This window comes from Schistosoma haematobium, chromosome 1 (genome assembly GCF_000699445.3).
Source record: "Schistosoma haematobium chromosome 1, whole genome shotgun sequence".
NCBI classification, from domain to species: Eukaryota; Metazoa; Platyhelminthes; class Trematoda; order Strigeidida; family Schistosomatidae; genus Schistosoma; species Schistosoma haematobium.
Window position 1 is genome coordinate 76,735,162 of NC_067196.1, and position 18,939 is coordinate 76,754,100.

General features: G+C 30.0%; 1 protein-coding gene across 1 annotated transcript in view; it reads left to right on the forward strand.

The window, feature by feature from the left end:
• Positions 1-18,939, forward strand: part of MS3_00010224 (uncharacterized protein) — a gene marked incomplete at both ends in the record, with an annotated part of 139,567 nt that overhangs the window by 60,291 nt on the left and 60,337 nt on the right. The window contains 3 exons of the mRNA XM_051218582.1: positions 7,150-7,471; positions 12,575-12,623; positions 16,810-16,874. Of these exons, the coding sequence (XP_051075184.1) occupies positions 7,150-7,471; positions 12,575-12,623; positions 16,810-16,874 (436 nt within the window). The remainder of the gene's footprint in view (positions 1-7,149; positions 7,472-12,574; positions 12,624-16,809; positions 16,875-18,939) is intronic.

Consider the following 18,939-nt stretch of genomic DNA (forward strand, 5'->3'; position numbering starts at 1 on the left):
TGGAGCTAGACCACCATTGAAAACCTGGAAGCACTGGACGGCCGTTTCGTCCTAGTATGGGACTCCTCAGCAGTACGCATCCACGAACATGCCCCCGCGGGATTCGAACCCATGACATACTACTTTCGCGCGCGAGCACTTAACGATTAGACCACTGAGCCGGCATCCAACGGTGTTAATGTCTAACTTCAACCAATCATTTGTTAATAACTTATATACTTGATGGTAAATTGAGGTAAGAAAATGGATTTTTTATTAGGAACTATTTGATCATCAAAAGTACATCAGAGTTTACAACAACTAATCACTTATATTATTTAAACATTCATAATAGTCATAGTATATTTTCTATGATATATATTAACTGATAAATTGCAACAGACAGTTAACCATAGATTATTTTTCTGTTCATTATTCATTAACAAAATGTATCGGCAATCATTTAAGCAATGATTCATATTTATAAAACTTGAATCATACTAAACATTTATTTGATATTCTATTCAGTATATTATAAAGACTACAAATTAATAGAGACACTATGATACTCTCATGTAAATTCGCTGATCTAATAAAAGAAAAATTTTTTTTTTCTTTTTGACAGCCGAATGAATAATTAGTTCTCATAGTGATATGTTTAGTTGCTTGTTCCTTTTAGACAAATTAATCACTAATTTATAAATTTAAGTGTTAATTAATTTTTAAAAAAATGTGAAGTTTTAGTTTTTAAAAAAAAGAGTTTTTTATCACTATGTAATTCAATACTAGTTTATGCATAATTAAGATGCATCATAGTGTGGTATAAACTTGCACATTTGATACAATGATTATATTAACAAGAGTTACTAATGAAATCAAATTTAATTATCCTCACAGAGATGAATAGATTATTAAATAGTAAATCTGTTAACAATCAAATTTCTATATAACAGGATGATATATAATCCATATTAAAATTCAGGAATTAGAATTTTATTAATTTTGGCATTGATTAATATAAAATAAATTATTTCCTTATTTAATTAGAACAATGGAGAATATCATAACTTTTTAGAGGATAATTAGTAATTTGTTCTTTTTGTAAAATGTGCTTTTCTGTCTCTAGCAACATTTTTCCCCTTACAGAACTAGTTTAATATTACCATTTGTTTAAGTTGCTAATAGGTTGAATACTTTATTTAATTTATCCAATGTGATTTATGGAGATTTGGTTGAAAAGATTTAAAAGAAAATTCTTATGAGATACAACTGTTCATATCGTAAATGCTATAAATGTAGTTTAGAATGTTTGATGTCTATAACGAGTTAATTAAAGTGGAATAAGTATATTGTGTGATGCCATAAATTAAATATTTAAACAGAAAATATTGTTCAGTATTTTCATTATTTTTATTGATTGTTATCAGACTCTAGAGCATTATTAAGTCAAAATAAAATAGTCCCTTAAAATTATGTTGAATACAGTTTATGTAGACGCTTTTAATTTGTCTCATCATCATTCATTACTCATGTTACTCCCAATAGAGCATAGGTCGCTGACCAGCATTCTCCAACCCACTCTGTCCTAGGACTTCCTTTCTAGTCCCATCCAATTGTTGTTCAGTTTTCTCATGTCTGTCTCCATTTCTCGGAATAATGTGTTCTTTGGTCTTCCTCTCTTCCTCCTTCGGCCTTGAGGGTTCCATGTGAGGGCTTGTCTTGTGACGCAGTTGAGTGCTTTCCTCAATGTGTGTCCTATCCATTTCCAGCGCTTCTCCCTAATTTCTTCCTCCACTGGAATCTGGTTCGTTCTCTCCCACAGTACGTTGTTGATAATAGTGTCCGGCCAACGGATCCGGAGTATTTTGCGTAGACAATTGTTAATAAACACCTGTATTTTCTGGATGATTGCTTTCGTAGTTCTCCAAGTTTCTGCCCCATACAGTAGAACTGTCTTGACATTTGTATCGAAAATCCTGACCTTGGTGTTGGTTGACAATTGCTTTGAGTTCCAGATGTTCTTCAGGCGTAGTTCTTTTACTCTGTAATTCACCGCAGTTATTGTAAATTTTGTTTATTTGTAATAATTGGGTTTTTCTGCTCATGTTTATTTCTTCCTGAAAGTTATTTTGATTTTTCATATTGCAGTGTTTAGTACATTATAGTATGCATGCTATATGAATAGTTGTCTGTGTTTGTTCAGCTAATCTAAAGTACATGAAGAACTGTTCAGCATCATGACAATCCAACTGACGATTGCATATCATTTAGTGGAGTTTTGCTCTCTGAGCTGAAGTGAAACTCATTCACATAAGCTACAAATCTTCCCCAACATCTCCAAAAATGTGTCCTTTTATTTAAAATGATAACAGAACTGTATAATATCATTATCAAAGAAGTACAAATAATCTATCCTAAAAAATATCAACAGAGACAGCATATAAACATGTAAGGTTCGATATTTATAAAACTTACTTTGTTGCAGAACAATCAATATAGCAATAAATGTAGGTTACAACTTATATACGTTAGCAGCTATTAAATAATAAAACGGACTGAAATCTATATTCTTTCGATCTGAAACTGATTAACCCTTTATCACTTTCTCATAAACAAATCTATGTCCTTATAATTATGTGTTGTTATGTTATCTGAAAGGAATTGTAATATATCTGGTTCATAAAGTGTTCAAATTAAGCATAGATTCACAAGTGTGTAGACTAAATTAAGTGATAAATAATAAAAAATGTAATTGTTACATTACTTGTTTTAATAACTTGCATATTAAAAATATTCCTCTGATAATAAATTTAAATTTTAATATTTGAGATCATGAGTCAATAGAAGCTAGAACACCATGGAAAACATTGAAGAACTGGACGGCCGTTTCGCCATACTGTGAGACTCCTCAGCAATGCTCATCCACGACCCTGTCTCGAGAGGTTTGAACCCAGAGACTATCATTCTAGTGTGCGGACGCTCAACCTCTAGACCACTCAGCCGGTCGGCATCTAACGGTGTTCATGTCTAACTTCAACTAATCCACGAAATTGAGCAACACATCTACTATTGCCTTCAGTGAGTCACTGTCTCACAACAGACCCGGCTTCCCAGTAGAACTCCAGGAAACACCTCATGAAGCCAGCCACTAGTGAGCATATGTTGATTAATATCAGAAGATGAATATCAGCTACAATTGATTCATGATCTCAACTATTAAAATTATTATAAAACCCATATGATCCCCTTTTGAGACTATCATTTATTATATTCAGACGGTGATATCTTCTGGATGAATCATTTCACAACATTCATTTTTATTTAGAAATAATATTTTTTTGTTGTTGTTGAGAAAAATCAAGAAAAAAACACATGTGTTTTAGACAAATAATTTGTTTTCAATAATCATTTGTAATTTTCAATGTATTTGTAAGCAAATACAAAAAAAAGGAGAAAAAAAGTAATAAAATGAAGTGGTTTATCCATATGAACCAAAATGACTGTCATGGTTCATTTTAATTGTTTCTTACTTAAGCGTAAGCTTCATTTTGAAAATATATATATATTTGATTAGTATAAGCTTTCATGTTGAGTTTGTAGACGGTTTTCATGATCCGATATACAACAGTTGAATAAGATGTAATAGGAAGATACTTGGAGAAAAACAAAAATAAAATACATTTCATTTAACATAGATTCATTTGCTTCGGTGTTTAAAGTAAAAAACAACAAAACAAAAGAATATACGGGAGCAATGAACATGTTTAAAATGTTGTACAGTGTTAATAATTGTTTTCTTTTGAAACTAAGCTGGTATTGTTATAGAATATATAAAGATTATTTAAAAGTACTATAGTCATACAGAAAAAAACATGTAACTATGTTTTCTATTACAATGTTAAATCAAAGTTTATTTTCTGATTTAAATAGAGTAATGCATAGACTAGATATTTTTTCATTCATTATATTGATATAATTAGTTATCCTAAATCTTTATATCTTTGATTAATTATAATAAGAGTTAATTGTAATCGCTTAAGGGTTACCAGCTGCTATACTATTTACGAATAAACATTCTGGCTTGAATAGAAAGATTAAAAAAACTATTAATATCATTAGCTTATACTATTTACATAATTTACAATACTTTTTCGAAGGATGCCATGCAAGTGTTTGCTTATCTTCTTGCTAGACAAAATTAAATTTCTTATTTGTCATTGCATAACTTGTATATAGATAGATTTTATTTTCAGTCCATATTGGTTATGAACTGTTCTGTGATTAAGGAAGAATGAATTACGTGGTTGTGTAATATTCTTAATTACGTTTAAATTATAATGACTAGATATTTATCTATAACAACATAACATTATTCCATATCTTCGCCAGTTTCACTTAAGTATTTGTGTTGATCAGTACTTGAACTTTTAATTTTTTAACTAGTTTTTCAATCTATAATAATTCAACACAAGTACATAATAAAATATTATTTTCAAACAGATACTTATTATAAATAAATTAGAAAATTAATCTAAACTTGGAATAATTTTGATGTGGTTATCCATTCTATAAAGAAGTGGCTTAAAATGAGTTACGAAACGTCAGAAAATCTAATTTTTGTACTTATTGGGATATTAAAAATATATGATTTATTTGTAACAATCTATGCGTTGCTCAATTTATTTGAAATTATCAAGTCAAACATTGGTAATGATACCTAAATGCTTATCATGTTTTGTTTTATTTGTAACATTCAAAAAATATCATTAGTATAGGGGTTGTGGAAATTATTAGGTTTTTGATTGAGATCATGAATCGATTAGTGTTAGACCACCGTTGGGACCAGGACTTAATAATCTCCACAAATCTTGTGCTGATAATTAATATATGTGCTCACTATTGACTAGCTTCGTGGGGGAATTCTCGGAGTTCTAATGAAAAGCCGTGACCAGTAGAGCTAATCCGTTTCGGGTAGAGACATGTGTCTACCTCAGTATAACGGAAGATGGTCGCTCAATTTCGTGAATTGATTGATTTTAGACACTGACATCATTAGATGCCGGCTCAGTGGTCCAGTACGTTAAGCGTTCGTGCGCGTGACTGAAGGCCCTTGGTTCGAATCCCGCGAGCGGGACCATCAATGCGCACTGCTGAGGTGTCTCACAATAAAATGAAACGGCCGTCCAGTACTTCCAGGTTTCCAACGGTATTGTAACACCAATCGTTTCATGATCTCAATCCAAAACTTAATAAAATTTCAAATAATTAGGCTTATAGCTATCAGTATAACTTATCTTGGAGCCGAAGCCTACACTAAGACTTAAATACAGTATCAATTTGCTTTGATTGTCAACCTATAATCAATTAACGTGATGAGTTAATATTTGTCAACGAATTTTGTTCTTATTGACAAATAGTAGGAAACACATTTGAGATTCCAAAATCTTTCACAACACGAATATAGTATAGAATATAACTAAAGAAATATCTAAAAAAATAAAAAAAAGTAGATGTATACCAACAGACATGGATTAAAATTTAAGCCTTTATATTTCAAATGTCTTTAGTTGCTAACTAATTATATAAACTTATGAGTCATCAGTAACATTAGTAAATATTACAATATTGTTACTAATAATTTAATAATAAAACAGGTGTGTTTCCAGCCTAAACAAATAATTATACCGCTTTCTTTAAATAAAATATTATTTAAACATTAAAATTCAACAATAAATACATATTTTAATACAAAATGTATAATAAAGAAAATTCTATAAACAAAATACATTTAATGCTTATTAATACATTTAAAAGTAAATGAAATTGAAGTGTTCTATTTGTAATTCTTTTCTAACTCTCATAGGTAATAAAATATTATTAATATTATTCATGGTAACAATATACGTATTATTTAAAACACAATTATATAAGCGTCTGGATGAATAGGATTACAGTGTAATGACTTATAGAACAGTTTAGGACAATGACATGATTCAATATTGTTCTTTATAAATTTTAATGATGTTTTCGTTTCTGTGAATGTTACGTTATACTTCAGGAACTCATTGAATGCAATTAGATGGTGGTTGTAGGTAGTCGACAGGAAACCCTGGACCCGGGTTTCGTGCTATTTGGCACTCGTCAGCAAGGTGTACCTGTAATCTTGAGGGAACTGGAGCTCCGTGAAGGATTAGATCCCGTGTCACCCAACTTCACAGTCAGAGACGTTACCGCTGAGCTATCCGGGACGCGACCGACTTCCTGTAGGACTGAAATGTAATCACAATTGATTGATCACTGGGTAGTGATCAATGTCATGGTCGATAGCATTCGATCTGCACTAAATAAGGACTTGACACACATGAAATTCATCACCACCCAGTGATCAATCAATTGTGACTCATTGAATGCCTTTAACACAATGGGTTGATTACAAGATTGTAATTGCTGAACAATTTTAGAAACTGTTCTCTAAGTTATTATGCTGTAATCATGTTGATTCAAACGTTCATATAATTGTGTTTTAATTTAATGGGAATTTTTCAGAAAGTATTATTTGTTTAAATATCTAATATCTAACATTTGAACAATAATAATCTAATATAATCATTTACAACTACACAATGACTTGTTTTGATTCTTTTCTAATTATGAATAAAGTTGTTTGACATCTTTGTCATATCATGTCATCGACTATTGAGTACAGTTAAGGTTGGTGATCAGAACCTATTTAGATTTATATTAGCATAGTGATAGTACCATAATATGACGGGTATATTACATAACTTTTCACACAAAATAGTTTGTTTATAATTTCATTTGTTTGTTACTTCCATGAAAATTAAATTATTGATAGCAGGTTATGATTAAACACTACACTGTCTTTTACTTAATTAGCCTAATTATGTTTTCAGTCAGTATATTTTATGTAGAAGGATTCACTGTAAAGTAACTAACTAGACGTTTTGTACAAATAATACACATTACACGACTTTTTTCTCTTTTCTATTGAATGTAACCCGATTTTTTCTTAAAATATTGATTTTTCGGGGTATCTGATGAACCGAAATTTTCTACAAACCCTTGAAACTAATAAGAATTATCACTGTATAAACTCTTATTTGTGGTGAAGTTATATATATATATAGTTTATTTTGTATTCTATTCCAGGTTCGTAGTTTATTTGACCAAATTGACTGTACCAATACTGCTACCGATCCCCATCATTATAAAATACCTTTATTTATGGTACAATCTGAAATTAAATCAAATAATATGTGTTTATTTTGCTATTGTATTCAAAAACATACCACATATACCATTCAAATAAAAAACATTACATTTACAACTGTTCTTCTACTTGTCAATTACAAAAAGTTGTCAATTGAGGACGTTGAACATAAACTTCAACAGTTATTAAAAATGCCTTCAGTCAATATCATTTCCTTCTGTTTATTCAGTAATGAGATATTGAGAGAATGGGAAGAAAACAGTAAGTTACTTGAAATGTTAAACGCTTATGTATAAATATTTTGAAATTATTTGTCGTTAATCGATAAGTTGCTTTTTTGATAGCTGTCATACACTATTCTCTCACTGAATTTGATTTGATATTTCTTATAAATTTTATTTACTACATTACTATTGATGATATTGTATTCTCTGGGTTAGATGGTCTAACTTAGAGGCTTTTGTTGTCGTTATGTTTAACATCATCATATATCTGGTGTATAAGTGAGTTTTACATTAATTCCACAGGTGTTTTAAGTTGGTTTGTTCTGATGAGCTTGTCTGTAACTATGTATCCTTACGAGTTGTGTAGCCGCCATTTGTTTTTCCAGTCTTAATGACTGTCTTTTGCGGCTCACCTTTCATCGTGTGAATAATTTACATTTTCTATACGAATTATTAAGTTGTATTTATATCATGTCTATTGACTGCTAAACGAACTGAATATCGTCCTTCCAGAAATTCTACTAATATTTTCAGAACTTATTTCGTTCAGGATTTCAGCGTTTTTTCAATAAAATTCATGCACACAGTCGTCAACGTGCATTAGTATCAGATGTAACACATAAAATTGAACAACCAATGATAACTCATAACTCTGAATAATATTTGATACTAACTGAATAATCATTGAAAATCATAGATTACTGGACAATACTGACATACCTTAGTCTCACAATAATCAGTTTTGTGAACTGATATCTTCTGAAGGATTGGACTTAAAATATACAGGAGTATCAATAACTAAATAATTTAAAAATTTGACATTATTTCACCTCATATAATCTTTTGTCTAATTAAATTATGTTTTTATATTATCTACTTACTTTATTTTTATATTACTGTCGTCAGGGGTATTTTCCAAAGACTTTATCCTTAAAAAATCATCCATTATCTGTATAGCATTCAAATCCGAATTTTTAGAAAAAAACAGGCGAACATTTATCGCATAATTCGTATCATATTTCAGTGAAAGAAAAAAATTCAAATTTGTTAACATAAGTGTTATGATATTGCTTGTTTTGCCTGACATTCATCAATTGTTCCATATTTTGGTTACCTGAATTGTTTTAACAACGTATTTTTATTTTAGATGAAAAGTAAGGATGATAGTGACTTAATGATTTTATTCGTGGAGATTGTGGTATATTAACAGTTGAATTCATAAGTCGAGGTTAAGTGTTCTTGCGCGAGGTCGAAGGTTCAGAATTCGAGTCTCTCGTGCGAGATCGTCGCTACGGGCTGCTGAGAAGTTTCTTACTAAGATGAAACGGCTATCCAGTGCTTCCATATTTGCAAATGGTGGTCTAACTTAGATCGACTCATTATTCTTGTAAATGTCCATTTATTTTCTGTTATATATTTCTCTTACCATCCCTAAAGAGAGAGAAACAAATAAATAAATTTTTCATCCCATAATGGCGACGAACAATGAATACTTTTTTTTATATTCTTGAAAATTTTAATTATTCCCATTCATTTAATTGTTAATTAAAATTCTCATAGTTGCTACTTCTACTACTACTACTACTAATAATAATAATAACAGCTATCTTTAATAATCCATAATTTGTTCAATTAGCTTTTTGTTAATTGTAATTGTTCTCGTTTGTTCATTGCTTAGATTTTAATTCGTTAGTTCACTGGTGCCGCACAAACTATTTTACGGAAATGAATATTCAAACATTCAATATAGAACTATAGATCAATCTTTTTGTAATAATTTCATGTTTACATTTACCAGATTGTTACTAGTCCTAAATATTGATAACTGAATTATTCCATTAAAAAAACCCATTTGATTATCATTATTGATAGACTGTATTTATTTATTTATTTTTTACATGAATATGAAAACAAAGAAAAAATGAGATAGTGAGATGATATCAAAGGAACTACATTAAAAACATGAATCAAACCACAACCCTATACTAATAAAAGGAATTTTCGTTTCATTGAATTATGTATAAAGGGGGTAATTATGCTATTTATTCAATAAAGTCATATTCAAGTATGACTAACCGTTTATTGTCTGTTAAACAGATTAATATCTACTATAAATTATTAGTCGGTGAATAAAAAAGTCAACAATACTGATTTATTTATCACATGCATATATAATAAAGTATAGTCTTTATATTAACTTGTTTAGTTACAAGCGTTTAAATAAATTTTATTGTTTGATGAGATTGTATTAGTCTAAAGTGAAAGCATTGACTAGTTCATAATACTTGATATCCATTTCAAAATTATTCTTTCTCTATAAGGTTAGTTTGTAGTTGGTAGTGGAATTCCGGACGTTCTTTTTATCGCATGTTTAACTTATCAGCTGAATATATCTGGAGCTTAATGTGGAAACCAATACTATTGAGCCTATTTACTGATGACTTACAAATGTCGACAGGAAGCAAAGTCAAATTATTTATCGATTTCAACAACAGAAAAACTCGAACCTAAACATATGTAATCTTGTTTAGTTTTGAAAGTGTCAGCAGTTTTCATATTTTAGCTTTGATAGATGTTAGTCAATAATCAACTTATGAAATAGAAGGCATAATCTAGTCAACCTGTTGATGATAACAAAATGTACAGAGATTGTTTCATATTCACAACTCGTTCAGACTGAACTACCTCATTTTAATGATGACTTACGTACGGTATAATTTTCGTGCCCAATAAATTCTCAATCATTTTGAATTTTTGTTTGATTGAATGATTTTAAATGTCACTTTTAAAGTTTCCCATCAACTAAATGTATTTCAAACATGTTTGATGAAATACTTTTTATGTGAATGTCTGATAGATTTTACTTGGGTAATGTTGAGTTCACATTGAAAATTCTATTTATAGTTATTTTACATTTGTAAGATGTCTATCGCAAGACTGATTTGTTGTTTGAAAGTGAAATATCACTTTTTAAATAGTCTATTTCATAGAACAGTAGGATCATCAAAATGTAAGATAAAAAATATATCGTTAATTGAAATCATGAGTCATTTGAAGCTAGGCCACCATGATAAACCTGAAAGCAATGGACGGCCGTTTCATCCTAGTATGGGACTCCTCAGTAGTGCACATCCACGATCCCGCCTCCTGCGAGATTCAAACCCAGGACTTATCAGTCTCGCATGAGAGTGCTTAATCATTAGACCACTGAGCTGGTCAGCATCCAACGGTGTTAATGTCTAACTTCGACCAATCCACGAAATCGCACCACCGTCTAGCTTCAGTTGACTCATGATTTCAACTGGTGAAATTTCTAAAACCTTCACAAAACTCCTTTTGATAAAAATATATATACACCTCGACACAGACAACTAACTTATTTAATTTCGTATCTGTATTTGAAGTGGTTCAAAAATCAGAAAGATTGTAAGTTTATTATTTAACACTTAATAATATATAATGAAATGAAATTTTATGCCATTTACGTAGAAGACATTTAGTCCAACATATACTATTAGAAACTATTAGATACGGCCAGTAGAATGAAAACAAATGGGCACTTCCAAGCAAACATGCTACTCGTTACTGCCTATTGATCAAGGACATTGAACGAGACTTGTTAAAGCCTAAATAACTATGAAGAAAAGTGATGTGGGTTCGTGTGTCATAGAGGTCACCCATCCTTTCAATACCGTAGGCACTCTTTGATTATTAGTCCAAACTACCGAAAATCCAGTTCTAGGGTTTCCTGCTGATCGTCTAAAAATACCTAGTATATCAGCCAACTTGCATTACACGTCGGCTAAATACTAAAAGCTACGATGTTGACGTAGACTCGAACAACTTGACTTCAATAATTTAAAAAACGATTGTAATCACCCATAATATTAAAGAAATACTACTCACAGAACTAATGTAGTTTTTAAACTGTCGACTGATAGTCCATACCAATCAAAAAATTTGATGATTGGATAAGAAAGTGTATTTTTAACGTAGACTTAAATATTATAGATACTTTGACTAAATGTCAAGGTAGACAGTCGAGATTCTATTCAGATAGATTAATAGCCTAACAATTAACGTTGTCATAAAACTGACATGAAACATTTTATTAGGTAAACCGAATAGCATTATGAGTGAATGATTAAATCATGTATGTTGTAACAAAATATGAAGTTAAATATTTTGTTGTTTTAACGAAATGTTTTATTATAACAGTGAAATTGCTTTTACCTCACATACTCTTAGTTTGCTGAACAAAACAATTTCCTCTTTATTTCAAATACAGTCTTAAATTTCAGTATAGGATTGTGGCGGCCGCTGAATTTCATTGGGATCATGACCCGATTAAAGTTAGACAACCACCGAAAGCACTGTATGGTCACTTCGTCCTATCATGGGACTACTCAGTAATGAAAATCCACATGCGGGTATCAAACCCAGTACCTTCGATCTCTCACGCAAATGCTTGAACCACTGAGCTGAGATCCGGTGGTGTGCAAGTTTAACTTGGATCAATCAATTTCACTGCACTACCGTCTTTCATTGTTTTCAGCGGATAACTGCGCTGCTTAGGAGTCCCGTACACGATTAAATATCCTACATTTTTCATGAATTTATGCGTGTATTTGAATTAGCTAATGTCTTCTTTCAATTACACATGTATCACACAAAAATCGCTTACCTTGTTATTAGTATTACAGCAAGTTGATCATTTACATTTTGTAACGCTCACAAACAATTATCTTGAAGTATGACGTATGATTTAAACATAATGATCGCTTTACATGTTTCATACTCATACGTTTCATGCACTGAAATATTTAAAGAAATAAACTTGAATTCAAAATTCGGCATTGTCTGACAATAAAAAAATATTACAGCTGTAAGTAAGTGTTAATTCTTAAGGATCTACATTGAATCTTGCTAGCGTACTCAACAATTCGTATGTTGACCGTTCAGTAATTAACAGTTTTTGTGAATAAAAAATGGGTTTATTCATTGAGAGCTATGACTATTACCATTTAATGTAAACATTAGATTGTCACCACGGAAATTATTCCGTATATTTAATCTTTGAATGGAAATATATAAACATGTTTTATTACATATAATTATTTCTCTTTCTTGAATCATACAGATTATTTACAAAAAAATAGGAAGAATGTACCCATCAAGTATATGAAAAGGTAAGTACGTATTTTTAAATATCATTTGTATGGAATTCTGGTAATGTTTTCCATTTTCGATTCATATATTTTGTTTCTAACATTAAAAGATAGCCCAAAAACATTAATAAAACACCGTAATTTACAATACATGATAGATAAGTATGTATTTTAACTCAGAAACTTTCTCTGATCAAATTATGTTTTTCTTTAGTAGACATGTAGGTGTGAAAAAAGTGTGTACTAAAAGAAGAGCTTTCTTACTCTGCTGTTTAACTCAGCTTGAGTTTATGTTACTGAAAGTTTCCACAGATGACAGTTTGTGATAAATTCAAATCTTAACGTCACTAGTCTCACTAATACTTAAATTTCCAACTAAACTCTACATCTTTGAGAACATGAAATTTATGGTAAAGAAGAATAACTTTCTAATAATATATTTAAACTGCAAAGATACCTCTGGTGTCATTTTTGGGACTTTCAATAAAAGTTTTGAAACAAACCAAAATACGCTCATTGCTTGTAGTAGTGGAATGAGATGTTTAACTTGGAAATACTTCTTTAATAATTAGTAATTCAACGTTAAGTTAATCCCGCAGATATTTTTTATCACGCTATTGTAAATCAATTTTAATTTATGGTAATCAACAGGGAATGAATGAAACAATATACTTTATAATTTTTCGCTCTAATGTTATTTATGAAAGGACTCATTAAGATGAAGAATACACCTCAAACCTTATAATCATTCCAGACACAAAATTTTAAGCTGAAGCATCGTATGACTGAAGATTTTTTTCAACTTCAACCAGTGCGTTTCATTAACCGTGTAGTGGACCCCACACACAAGAATGCTTGTAAGTAATTTGTAGCGGAATGTGGTTTTGAACTTGCAGCAACCATTAGACAGAGTGAAGAACTTCAGTACATTGACCGAACGGTGTTGGAACAGTTAAGAAGATAGTTTAGATTGCAGAACACACCAGAAGATGACAATGAACGACTGAAAGCTATTCATATGCGTTATTTAAATACTTTGCAACTTCTCGGAAATAGTATACATACCTCATGTTTGTTGTGATTATTACACCTAATCAACTTGTGAGATGAACGTATATACTTTATCAGTTAATCCATAAACAGTTTTTTTTTCTAGAAGAATAAATTTGCAACAAAAAAACTAAAATACTTCACACATTTTAGTGTCCATAGTGAACTTTCGTCCAGTTTTTAAAGATACTTAAATTCCGGTAGCAAAAATATACTATCATGATGTTTTCTGAAAGGCATACTTGAACATTCAATCATTTTATATTAAACTCCACAAACATTAACAGTCTGTATAATGATGAGTAAGGGTGATTTATATCATTTATTTATGGATATACTATTTACGATTTGAAGTAATCATAAAATGTGTTTAGTCATAAGCGATTTGTTTTCTTTTGAGCTCTATATATTTACTTTTATCATGATATTTTTTGTGACTGAAAATATTTGTATTTTCTCTTTTTCTCTCTCTCCCTCACACACACACAAGATATTAGACAAAATGCTTTTTCCAGTTATACATGAGGTCATAAATGTCTTTTTCGCCTTAATTGATAGAAATGATTTCGTGTTGATACTTTGCAATGATTAGAACCAGCATTTATTGTACTAAATGTAATAATAATAATATTATTATTCATTAAGCAACTGATTACTAATGGACATGTCCTGGTAACATGATGAATATATTTCATTTATTAGATTTGTTTTAGAAAGCCGTTTCTTCGAAACATGTAATCATTAAAATATTAATTAAGCGATAAATAGAAAGTTCCCACCTTTGGCTTGCCCTCCCTTAAGTAGTGTAACTATATATTTTATCAATTTAATAACATGTGCAATGCAACTTCAAACAGAAAATCAGCAGGAGAATTTTTCAATATTTCAACTATATAAATAAAACCGTGTTATGAACCAATAAATACACTAGGTAAACTAGTTTTTTTGTTGTTGATGAATTAACCGGTAATCGCATCTTATTTGAACTACAAGATATTGACGCATCAAAGGGTGGATTTACGGAATCTTTATTAACTTTGTATTAATTTATAAGCTCGAGACTAGGTAATGCATTTTCTTATTATTCTGTTATCAATATCACCAAGTGGATACTCACATACAGAAAACAACTCTGAGGTTAGAATTAGAACGCTAGGTAGTTTGGCAAATGGTTTAATAAATCCATCATTTTTTGTCGTTTAAAGTATCTGATTAAGGTCTTTTGAGAAACTGACAAATGTCTACTTTAACCTACAATGTTCATAAACTAAAATAGTAGTCTTGGAGAAGACTAGTTGCTTTTCAACTAAGGTATGAGATCCATTCATAGACTATTTGTTCGGTAAACTGAGTCACATTATTAAATAGATATTTTTTTCGTGAATAATCCATATATTATGTACTTAAGAGATTGAGGACCTTCAATGAAATAGCTGGAAATTGAACAAAGTATTGTAGATGTACTCATTCTTCATATTTCTCTTAATTCTTATTCTTAATATTACTGGATACTTTTTGCTACTCCGATATAACTTTTTTTCTTATAAAACAAACTGTGTTTGGTACTATGATCAATATATTTTAAGGTGGACTGATATTGATTTTTCTGTTAAAATATGAACCTGATCCGTATCTCGTTCAACAACAAACTACCTATCGTTATTCTCTCAAACTGAAATATTCATCGATTAATTAGTGAAGTTTTCAGAAAAATTATCATGTACCGAAATATCTTACTTTTCAAATGCTGACTACTTTCGTGGATATATGGGTTTGGCAATAAACTTTTATACTTAAGTTATTATTATACAAATGACTGCGTCTACATAAAGTTGATACTAGAATTTACAATGATAAAGAAAACATGATATTAAATATTTAAAACATTGTGTAGTTTATTATGATCAGACTATTAGATGTTATTAACTACATAAAATTAAACAAATCCTTTCAATCAATTTAATTTGATTATTAAAAGTAGTGTTATGTGTGCAACTGATGTCCACATATATAAGTAGTATATATCATCAACCGAACATGAAACACCTGGTGGTAGTAGGTTAAGAAGATCAAAGAAAAGAGAACGAAAATAGACAATTATTGTTGTGGAAATGAAGGAACAATGAAGTCTCAGACGATTGACTGTTATTTTGTAAATGAAGTATTTACTGCATGGTTCTCAGATTTGACCAAGAGATTCTGTAATTTTGTATTAAAATACATTCGATTGTCCCCACTTGTGTTCTTGTTCACTACAGTAGGATGTATTATAAAATAGTAATATATCCATTTAAGTCTCTTTGTCAAGTAATAATTCTGTAACTGAAGCTTTGTTCCTTTAGCAAGTATATGTATATAGCTCATACATTGTTCATTACTGAGATGAATAATCATAATAAAATATGCAAACTGTTGTGATCAGATATTGAAATATAAAAATGAATGGATTTTAGGAACAAACAAATGGTAGATAATTAAAATGGAGAATGGACATTGAACAATCAATGCCCCTTCTATATAACTAGTTGTTTTATATTAAATAAACATACTTGTATAAAGATTTCATCAGAAACTAAGTTATGTACGCTCATTGCTTCTAATTCAATATAAAAGATATTTTTATCAGTAGGCACTTCAGTGTGCTTTAGACCAAATGAAATTGTTATTGATAGTATTGTACATAAAAAAAACAATGTTGAAATATTCTATGTAAATAATCTGTATTACGCAAGCTACATGGTTATATGGAGGAGCAATAACAAGAGTTAAAATATAGGCTAAATATTTTTATAATGTAAACCAGTAGCCTTCAGGAAATCAGTTTATTCAACTGTATAAAAGAGTCAGTTTACCATTTTATGCTAATGCTCGTTGTAAATGATTCAGTGAAATGTAGATTATAAATGTGTCTTCGAAGTTCATGTAATGCATACTTCTCAGTTACATAAAATTTCCTCGTAAGTTCATATACTTACCTGAATCCATGCATACGTGATCATTTAAGAGTATTGTGAATGAATTGTTCTGAAAAAAAATAATAACCCTTAAAATACCAACAATACATACTTCTTTTATAAATAATTTATGACCAATTATTATAAATCTACTTGGTAATAAGTTTTATTTACCTGTACTAGTGTGATCTTATTTTTTTCAGACTTTCAGAAACTGAACAGACCAGACATTCCCGAACAAAACGATATTCCGAGGTGACGACAAATGGTAAGCGGTTCATTAAATTACTTGATTCCTCATTATTTACTCTTTCTGCTCTTATACTTCAGATTTTAAACTTCGAAGTTATTATTCAGTTGCTGGGATGTAATTAGTAATTTTTTATCAAGTAGTTTACTGAACTTGGAATGTTTGATTTTGCTTAACAACTATAAAATCATACACGATCTGAACACTTATAATTTGAATGGAAAACATTTATGAATCATTTTATGAGGATTATCGTTATCAATCTGTAGCCATTCATAAATGTATAAGTATTTAATACATATAAATGATTGTATATTAAGAAATGGACTAAAAAAAGAATTCTATCTCTTAGTCAATCAGGAACTATTGGTTCTTATCTTTGTCTAAGAATGGATTGTGACAACCTAATTCGACTTTTGATTATTATTTTCTCTAAGCAGTAACTGTCATTTTCAACTATTCTATTTGATTAGTATTAAATGGAAAGAAGTTTAGTCATCTGAGGTCTGTCCATAGTTCTATCTTTTGATCTTCATCGTATTTCTATTTATTTTTTTTCAATATTTTCTTAAGAAACGTTTTATACAGTTAACTGACATATTACCATTTACGATTTTTGACTAAGCCAGGATGGAATTAACAAATAGTACTACATTCAACACATAGTGTACGCAAAATAAACACAAATGAAGTCATAAGTGAAATGAACATCTTGTGTATATTAAGATAAACATTTGCTTATCTTAAGTGGATCATTTTTTAGTCTACATTAGTGAGAAATTAAAAAAACACCCTAAAAACTTAGAACAATATTACATTTGTGTTTTCACTGTGATTATTGATTAACGACTAGTTGTTCTAATGTATTGAAATTTCTTCTATCCGTAATTATTTTGCTTATAAAGTGAACCTATGGAGGACTGGTTAATCGATTTTTTTCTGAATTTGTGTGGAGTAAATAAAGAGGCTAATCATTATGAAATAAAATGAATAGTGTCAAAATGATTACTGTACTGATAGTTTCGATGGTATTATAAGTACGGTAAGGAAATAGAATTATTCACCATAATTTATTGTCATCTAAAATGTTTATGTAAGTAATATAGAAGGTAAAATGTTAGACAGAAATTCTTATACTATCTACTGGTTACCATCTACCCAGCAGTTTTAGTAAGAAGACATTCAAAACCTTTGGTTAGGCGTCAAGCTAATTTGTAAACTGACAACCTGAGTTATCAGCGTAAGAGGTACATTAAGGAATAATTGGTGACAAATGAGTTATGTGCTTCTTTAGGAGTCTTAGTTCGTTTTTAATGTTTTATATATCTACGAGTTATTTTCGTTGGGAGCGAACACTTAAAATGAATTTTAGTAGGGCAAAAGTTTATTGTATGTAGATTTAGACATACAGCTAAGCCATGGAATTGAGAACTGTCCTTATGATCCTTGTGTTAATGGAAGGGAACAGGGGATGTTTAAGAAAGGACCATTTTGATAGTAAAACTTGTGTATTATCTTTAAAGATAATTGAATTACACTTCTTGTCAGCAACGTCTATTCGTTATTCTAACTGACAGTCTATTTATATCATGTTTATCTGGTTCAACGTGAAATGTTGTATTATTTTTGTGATCAAATATACTCAACTAAAGTAGAGAGCATAGTAATAATTATTATTAACGAGTAGTTATTATTACTTTTATGCCTGATATGACCCATTTGATCATGCGCGAAACGACAAAGTTCTTAGAGTATATAGTATTTTTCTGTTTACGTTTTAACTGTGTACTATACACATAACGTGTAAACAAAGAGTAAATTGTCATATTGTTCTGTGATGTAATAGGCATGAGAGATGATAAGTTGTTTCTTTATCTCTGATTAATTAAATTTGGAATTAAACAGACAAATTTCTATAGCAACATATGGAAGTTAAAAATTACAAAACCAGTCGAATAAATTATAAATGTCCAGAACTAGAATAACCGAAGCGAATAATAAATCACATTTTTTTGTTAGTTGTTATATTCCTAGATGTTTCGTGCACAGGTCAAATAGTTCAAGTAATTGACTGTTCAAATAT